General features: G+C 39.4%; 1 protein-coding gene across 1 annotated transcript in view; it reads left to right on the top strand.

The window, feature by feature from the left end:
• Positions 1–9,512, top strand: part of SORL1 (sortilin related receptor 1) — a 152,025-nt gene that overhangs the window by 102,255 nt on the left and 40,258 nt on the right. The window contains exons 24-26 of the mRNA XM_006925247.3: positions 380–502; positions 2,600–2,719; positions 8,419–8,544. Of these exons, the coding sequence (XP_006925309.1) occupies positions 380–502; positions 2,600–2,719; positions 8,419–8,544 (369 nt within the window). The remainder of the gene's footprint in view (positions 1–379; positions 503–2,599; positions 2,720–8,418; positions 8,545–9,512) is intronic.

Here is a 9,512-nt window from a genome sequence, read left to right on the forward strand (position 1 = left end):
TACCTCTATTCTATATGGTGGCTTTGTATGTGAAACTGGGCTTCCTAATGCTGGTTTTCCAGATAAAGGTATTTCCGCAATTTAAGTAGAGAGACACCTTATGTTTAAGGGGATCTTAGGAGGTAATCGAGCCCATCACTCTCTCCCTGCCAGATGCCGGTTTCCTACTTTTCTCAGCCCTATTATGATCTGGAAGCTGTCCATGGAAGGATAGGCCCTTATCTCCCTTGGTTGTGAATTTCAGGTTCTCATGCAGTTTTGTTTCTGTTGCTGCAATTAAATCTGCTTCCTTCTTTTTTAAAATCGTTTTCCAGTGAGAGGTTTGTATTTGAGGTGAATTAATTGTACTTAACTATATCTTCTCTCTTTCCCATTTTAGCTACTACCATTTGTGATCTGGATACCCAGTTCCGTTGCCAGGAGTCTGGGACCTGTATCCCACTGTCCTACAAATGTGATCTTGAAGATGACTGTGGAGACAACAGCGATGAAAGTCACTGTGGTAAGGGGACATGATGTCCAGGAACCCTGTTCCAGAGAGGGCAGCACCCTTGCTCACTGGGTTGTATTATTGGATGGGATGGGTTGGAAATGGAGGATTTCTGAAAGCCATTTTGGGACTTATGATATCCAGCTGCGTGATCACCTCTGTCGGCATGGTAGGATTGATTCATTGATAAAGCAATAGATCCTACTTTATCGTGAGAGTGAATGTGATAGTAAGGAAATGAGGTTTCTAAATGAACTCAGGCAGATATTAGCAGCTATACACTTGGGCCACATCTCTGAGTGGCTGTGAGATTAGACTCCTGAGGATACAGATCTATATCTTTGTGAACTGGTTTTTTTTTTTTTTTTTTTAACCAATCTAATTCAGAAAACTCTGTTAGAAGTCAATAGATGGTACAAACATTGTTTGAACATCTATTTTCTGAGTGAAAAATTTTTATATTTAGAAAAATAGTGTGTTGGAATCACAACGAATGATAGGGATTCTCTAGTTCAGTCCTTTTGCTTTCCAGATTCAATGACCGAGGTTCATAGAGGGTGGGGGGCTTATTCGAAGTGCCACAATTGGTTCGTGTCAGCATGGGGAACTGGAACCCATGTTCCCCATGCCCTTCCAGTTGCACAGTACTGCCCTGTCAGTTTCACAAGTCCTGTCTCAGTTAACAGGCTCTGGTACCAAACCCAGAGTCACTGACTGTTGAAAGAAGAAGCACTATGCAGTACACATAGTGTACCAGATTGGAGGAATCACAGGCATGAAAGGGAAGAGAGGCTGAGGCCTGATACTTTGTGCTGTGTTGGGGTGGCCTTGCTAGTGGCATGTCCAGGCAAGTTTACGAGCAAGGCCTGCTTTATCATGAGCAGGTAGTTTGCCTCAACAGGGACTGAGACAAGGGCAGCAGAGGAAATGCTCCTAGCCAGCTCTAAGAAGAATTTTGGGTGGGATTACTTATTTTTTTTCATCTTTATATAAATATGAATTTCAGAAAACAGTCCTTGGGATTCACAACTATTTTCCTTTCAATCCTCCTATTTCCTTCTCAGTAGTCTGAGGGGATTAAAGTCTATAGCTAGTTTTACTCTGGTAGAAAGGAAACTCCACATGGTTACATGTTTCTGATGTCATCTTCCTCACTCACTGGACTCACATTTGACTATTAAACAGTTTCAGTGCCCTCAGATTTTTCATTCATGGCCCATCATGTTGGTGTATCTTGAATGCATCCCAAGGTCTCAGCTCGTCCTTTCCTCAGAGCTAGGTTCTCTTCGTCAGTCTCTGGACGGTTTCCTCATAAATAACTGAATCACCAACTTTGCCATCAGCCTGTCTCTTGAGTGAGGCAACTGAGGTAGCCACCTTGGGTTCCAAAGTTGGCTACTACTATTCTTTTAGAATCTTTAAAATTCCATTGGAAGGTTCTTTAATGCAATCCTCAGGGCCTACACTATATGTTGCCAGTGCAGCCTCCTTTTAAGTTGTGATCAGGCTGCACCAGTTCATTTGCCCCAGGCCCCCACCCTTCTAGAGACTGCCCACCAGCCACCATTCCTGGAGCTCTACTCTCAGAAAGTCCCAAGTTCACATTTCCTCTATTTTGGAAGTACAGCAGCAATCCCACTTTTCCCAAGCTGAACACCTCAAATTGATCCCCACATTCAAGAGTTTTTATCACTCCTATTCTGAAACCACAGACTCTGTCTCTGTCTCTAGAATTCTTCTGTTTCTTAAAAATTCTTTCTGGACAACTAGAAGTTGCTTTCCAAACTTCTTTCCATCATAGCAAGAGTAGAAAATGATGATATTCATAAAATACACTGAGATCAATGGACAGACTTCTCTTGACTAGAGACAACCAGTGGCAAGAGTGTGAGGTGTCAGTATCTCAACGCATCTGTACACCGTTTGCAGCACATAGTTGGAAACCGGCCTCGATGACTTTATATCCCTGGTTTAAGTCTCTGCATCCATGCTCTTTCTGGATAATCAGTGAAAATGAGATAATGGTGCATCTCTGACCCTTAGTAGCTTTGACACAAGATAGAATTCTGAGCGAACTTTTCCCTCACATCTCTGTGGTCTCGCCTACAGAAAGGCACCAGTGCCGGAAGGATGAGTACAACTGCAGCTCTGGCATGTGCATCCGCTCCTCCTGGGTGTGTGATGGGGACAACGACTGCAGGGACTGGTCTGATGAAGCCAACTGTACTGGTCAGTATTTCCTGGACTCTTAACAGCTGTTATCTGTTCATGTGCTAGTGAGCATTGAAGCCCTACATCATCATAGAATCCAGGCTCTAAGAAATGGGTCTTAGAAATCAGCTAGTTCAGTGCTTCTCAAAGAGTTGGTCTATGATGAGCTTATGCCAAAATGTAAATCTTCTGCTTTCTTCATTGAGAGAGTCTTGCTATGAAAAAATGTTAACTGAGTTAAACTGTCTTGAGTGATATGTAGTTGATTTACATTCTGGCTCAAGTTTCATATTTCTTCAGGACCAATAATAAACAGTTTACAGCCTGACCTCTGGTTTTGGGACCATACACTGAGTGGCACTGAACTATCTTTTGTTTTCAAATGGAATATCAGAGGGTTTCCCAAACAGTGAAAACTTAAACTATGCTTATACCTGTTTGGGTTAAGATTTCATTAAAAATGGAATTGGAAACAACACGAAAATATCAGAGGAAGGCTAGGTGGTATAAAGTGTAGGTAATGTTCTGATTCTTCTGTTGGGTAATAGGTTCACTCATGTTTATTGCACTATTTTTAATTGTGTGAATGAATGAGTGAGTGAATGACATGTACATTATGGTAGAATGAGGTAAAGCAAGGAATTGGGGAAGTTGTGGTGGAAAAAGAAAAAAATTTACTACCTGATGAGTAAATTTTCTCTGCAGCCTCCTCTAAAAATTCTCATTTAGTTCTATCTTAAATCCCTCCAGTGACAGAGATAAAGGTGTTTTGCTTAACCATATTATAATGAAGGCAGCCATGCTTTATACCATGATAAATCAGACTTTTTTTATAATTCATCACTAAGGAGTCAACATCTCATTCATCTGGCATGGATTATTACTGTTACAAAATAGTGGAGTGACTTTGAAATATTGTGCCTTAACCTTTCTTGTCCCTGTAGTACCATAACAGTTTCTATACTGCCCAGCATTTGGGAGCTCACAAGCATGCTTATTTATTTGTAAGAACAAATTAAAAAAACTTAGATCTATTACCATATCCCAAACTTAAACATAACTAACTGTGTTGTGCTTTGGTTTAGATATGATTCCTGAAAGGCCTCTATCTTCTATTCGTTTGTATCCTCCCAGTGCTTAGCCTGGTAGAGTACATGTTCAGAGAACCTTTGTTGACTGGAGAGTACATGTTCAGAGAACCTTTGTTGACTAGAGAGTATATGTTCAGAGAAACTTTGTTGACTTTGTTGACAACTGCTTCTCTCCATCTGTTTCAGTTTAGACATGACCTTATGTTCCCTTTGAGGAGTAAATGGATCTCCTCAAATGTCTACATCATACAGGATGATCTGTGATGTTACTGATTCCCTTTCTTTGTAAAATTCCCCCATATCATTTGTGATGCAGTCTCGGTGTCTGCACCTCTGCTTCTGGAAGGACTGCAGGAAAATTCTCTCCATATATGAGCATGGACTGAAGAAGGAGGAAAAACCAAGGTCCATGAAGGAACTACGGTCATCCCTGACAGCATTAGAATGCTGTTTGGAAGCTTTGGGTTTAGGTGGATAATTGGTTAATAAATTAGTTGGGTGCACTTGGGCATTTCAATTTGTAAATTGCAGGATGATTGAACATCTTGTTAGCACAACCACATTAGTCAAACTTGTGTTTCAGAAGCATGTGCTAGTCCTCCAGAATGAATTAACAACTTCATTTCTATGAGGCGGCTTGTTATGGACCAGTGGTTCCCCATCTTTTTTGGCGCCAGGGACTGGTGCTCCTATGAGAATCTAATGCCTGATGATCTGAGGTGGAGCTGAGGTGGTGATACTAGCGCTGGGGAGCTGCTTCAAATACAGATGAAACTTTGCTTGCTTGCACACCACTCACCTCCTGCTGTGCACCCCCGTTCCTAGTAGGCCATGTACTGGTCCACAGCCCAGAAATTGGGGACCCCTGTCATAGACTTTTGATTTTATCTCTGGTTTTCTCTGGCAGGGCTAACTGGAGAAAATGTAGAGTGCTTGCACCTCAACTGCAGCCTTGTTCCAGTAGCTGTTCTTCCAAACTTTTTAAAGGTGATTCTGTTTCTCCATCATCTCAAAATAGTTGGAGGTCAGATGTGAGCTTAAGATGTGTGGCGCGTCACTTCCTTTGTTGACCTAATAAATTAAGTCATGTGCAAAGCCAAAGAAAATAAGTCAAGGACAGCTGACTTCCTGTTGGCCTCAGCTGGTATGCATGGTCTGTGCTTACATTTTCTTTGTTCTTCTCCTGCCTTTTTGCTTTCCATGGGATTGAGGGTATTATTATTATTATTATTATTATTATTACTCCTTTCTCACTACCGCTCTGCGTTGATTTTGAACTTAAACATTTGATTTTTGTTCTTTTAGCTGTTGCCCTCAGGCTTCTTATGTGTATGCTTAATATCTTTTCTTTCTCCTAGACCTGCAAGGGCTTCTGAACACTCTAATTCTAATCTCTGCATACAGTTTCATTACCAACATACTTAGTAAATACTTTGCATTTTAATTTTATATTTTTAAAGTCCTGAAATTAGCCATTGTTACTATTTTTTAGTAACCACATTTATTTATAGGTATCTACCTATTCTCCAGTCACTTTTGCTTCTTCCATCTAATGCTTCCTTTCCAAGTACATTCTTCAGTGTTTCTTGCAGCAGGAGACTGTCAGTGGTAAACTCTTTCACGGTTTTATTTATATAAACATTGTTTCACTTTCAATGCTGAATACAGATTATCTGGTTTTCTAGGTTTATAGTAATTTTCCATAAGTATTTTAATGGAATTATTCCATTTCCTTCTGATATATTTTGTATTGATTTGAATTCTCCTTTCTGATTATCTTTTGAACAACAATCAGACATTCTTTTCTCTATAGTTTTTAGTTTTTGTGTGTGTGCATGTGTGTGTATGTGGCAGAGGGGTGTTGTTGTTGTTGTTGTTATGCAGTTTCATCTACCTAGGTATGGAATTATTTATCCTTCTTGAGACTTGTTTTCCTTCTAAAATCTGAGGATTTATATTTTTCATCAATTCTGGGAAATTACAGCCACTGTCTTTTCAGCCATGTCTGCTACTTTTCTGGTTTTATCTTCAGTGATTACCAACAGCCGTTTGTTGGACTGTGTCATTTCGTCATTCATGCCTCTTGTTTTTATAGTTGTTGTCTCTTTATGACTCTGTGCTAGAATTTAAGGTACTTCTTCAGCTTTCTCTTCCAGTGCAACAGTTTTTTTTCAGCTGGATCTAATCTGCTCTTTCACACATTTACTGAGTTGTTTTTATTTCCATGACTATATTTTTTTATATCTAGAATTTCTATTTGGTTCTTTTTCAAATCTGTCTTTTAGTTTTCAGTACCCTTTCTTTTTGCTTTACGTTTTTTGTTTTTTGTTTGTTTTGTTATCATTCAAATTGCATTGAGATTAGCATTTCTTTTCCTCATTCACTTTAGTGAATTAATATAGGGCTTTGAAAAAAATGGGCAGTGCTTTCCTCATCATAGTAATTAATTCACATCTCCTGCCCCACTTTTATTTGGTTAATGCTTTTGATCAGGCGATATAGAGGATCTTACTGAATCAGAAAAGATCTGTCCAAGTTAGAGAGTAAATTGTAGGGTAATCTCTTTTAGAAATGCTGATATTCTAATTTCATGATCATTTACTCATTAACCTTTCTGTTCTTACAGTCACAATGAATGCGGTCATGCAAAGGATTCTACTGTTCCTTCCTCAGATTCTTTAGTCTGTATTAAAGTCAATCTCTTCCATCCTTATAATTAAAAAAATATATTAACTGAACATATGTTAATTATCTGACACTCAGTGTCAGAGAGCTAGTAAGTTACTTGACAGAAAAATTCAGAAGAGAATGTGTTAAGCATTGCAGTCATACCTGGTCACGTGAATGAAATTATGCAAACTGGTCAGTCTTTCCTAGCTCAGCTTCTTCTGTGATAGAATCTTGAGATCTCAGACGTGCCTCCTAGAATTGTCATTTGGAAACTCCATTAGCACTCTGAAATTGTTTTCAATTAAAAGCGATATGCATACACTGAATAATAACAAGTAGATCAGTATGGCAATGAGTTTAGGCAACGGTATGTTTTATGAAAGTGAGCAAGGCTTTGATGAGGAATTTTTTTAAGTGCTGTCAGACTTGTAAAAGTAATAGATCAAAAATATTTTAGGCAATGGCTGTTAATGGAGCAAAAGCTCATGTAGCATTCATGATACACTTAATTCCTCTTATCAGAGATAAGTATATTTTAAAAAGACGTTTAATGGATTCTGAGTGCTATAGGTTGTAAAATATTGAGACTTTATACAGACTTGTTTGCATGCTACCAATTTTAGCCCTGGTCTTCAGAGAAATATGAAGATAGCAGTTAATAGACCACCACTTATTTTAAAATGGCTTGAAAAATCAGGTTCTTTATATTTCAGACTATTACAAAAAATAGCCTCAAATTCAGTAGAAATTCTAGAGGGCATTGGAAGGCAATTTTCTCAACCCTTGAGCAATAAGTATTGCCAACCATCTTGATTGAATAAATAACTAGTTTATGCTCCACACCCACTTGTGTTTGTTTTGCCTTCTGTCATGAAGACATCGTGTCCACACAGTTAAACCAACAGAGAGCCCATCCGTCTTGGCTATATTATTTTATGCCAGTTGTAACCAACTTTCAAACATGGCTTTCATTCAACAATGAACAGACACAAACAGCTTTCTGTTTCAAAGGAGGAAGGGGAAATCTGGTGGAGAAGGCCTAAGGTTAGTAGTGTTGGTTGGGTTTGAGGCAGATGTTATGCATTTGAACTATCTTTGACCAAGGTTTTGAGATGTTTCTAAAAGACTTCCAGGCAGCCTCAGCCCATGTGTGCAGATGAGGCTATTCATTTATAACAGTGACTTTCTGTTTCATTTGCCTCTTGTTTCTTTTAATGATTGTACTGAATGCCATGTATTGTTGCCTGGCAGATGTTGCTCTAGACTGTCCAGTAAGTTAGACAGTTCTAGGTTCTGGGGCCTGTTTTCTTTGATATTTTGGATAAATCTTTTATGTTCTTTGACCTGAGGTTTTTCACATTTGAATTTGGGTAGTTTATTTAGAATTATAAAAGCATGGCCTTTAAGAGCTTATAAGGGTCCTTAGATATCAATATAGTTGATGAAATTGAGGCCCCCAAACAGTGACTGGACCAGGTCTAGAACTCAGTCTACTGAGCACATGCTACCTCTCTTTACCCTGCAGAATCTGGAGGAGTGAGAAGATTTATGTTAGAAGATAAAGTATCAAGGAGGCATAGAAACAGCATGGGCTTTGGACTTGGACAGCTATGGTGTTATTACTTAATTATCTCTGTGAATGTGAGCAAGTTTCATAATCTCTCTGAGCCTGTTTTTCATCTGTAAAAGGGGAATGATTCTTTGTTGTAGAAAATGAATGTGCTTGTGTAACATTTATAAGCCTATCAACTCAAGTCATTGCCCATTCAGGAGGCTGCACTCCACCTAAAGGGCAGCCCCAGGTGCCTGCATCCTCACCTAAGATGTATTCTCAGATGCTCCAGTTTATGCCTTATTACCTAGCATAATCCTTTTTCAGGCAGTCTCTTGATGGTTATTGTGGGGAGCAGAAATGAAGGGAACATTGATGATTTCTCTCTTCTCTGTTGCTGGCAGCCATCTATCATACCTGTGAGGCCTCCAACTTCCAGTGTCATAATGGGCACTGCATCCCTCAGCGCTGGGCATGTGATGGTGACATGGATTGCCAAGATGGTTCTGATGAGGATCCAATCAACTGTGGTAAGTACAAATGCTTTGGCCCTCACCTGGAGCTTTCACAATGTCTGCTGTTCAGGAAGAGGCAACAGGAAATGAAATACTGTTCTTCCGTGCCTGTGTACCCACTCTGACAGCTAAACATTCCCATTCACTTCCTATGTGGCGTCACCATGTGATATGTAGATAGTGGTGTGTTACACAACCTTGATTCTCAGTCAAGCAGTTTGCCTCACTGCTTTTTTATAATAGCTTTGAAGAAAAGAAATGGAAACCAACTAACCTACCCAGAATGCTAAATACAGTCACATTACCAGTGTTCTGCCAGAAAAATAGGCAACAGCTCCTGTGTGAATAGCATACTTTATGACTAAGGGTTCTCTGTTATCCTCAGGGAAAATGGCTCCCCACCTCAAAGGTAGAATTTTTCAGTGTAATTAATTTAAGAAAGAATTCTGAGATAGTCAGTCATCTTCACAATAGAAATTAACCACAAAATAGCTGCCACAAAAACACAATATATAAAATACTTTTTACACCAAATATTTCTATGGTTCCCTATGCATACCCTTTTGCTGTCTGTAGGAAAAGCTCCTTATGTTTATCCTCTGCTCTCAACACTCATAGAATACTTCTGACACTTCCTAGCCACCAAATATATGTTTTTCACATGAAGCAATTTTGCAATACCAGCTAAATGTCTCACAGTTTAGCTCAATCCTGACACCATTTTCCTCTAGATAGAGTCATTTCCCACAGGTTAAGGGGCTCAAGCCTGCAAGACTCCCTCCCACCTACTTCAGATGCTAGTCCTAAGTCCCACGTTTACCTGTACTTCTCTGACTGATCAGCTATAAATCTGGATTCCCACAACCCCCTCCTAGAGTTTGATAATTTGCTAGAATAGCTCACAGAACTCAGGGAAACATTTAAGTTTCCTGGTTTATTATGAAAGGATATGATGGATAGAGACGACCATCCGGATGGATGGG

This window comes from Pteropus alecto, unplaced genomic scaffold (assembly GCF_000325575.1).
Source record: "Pteropus alecto unplaced genomic scaffold, ASM32557v1 scaffold479, whole genome shotgun sequence".
Taxonomy (NCBI): Eukaryota; Metazoa; Chordata; class Mammalia; order Chiroptera; family Pteropodidae; genus Pteropus; species Pteropus alecto.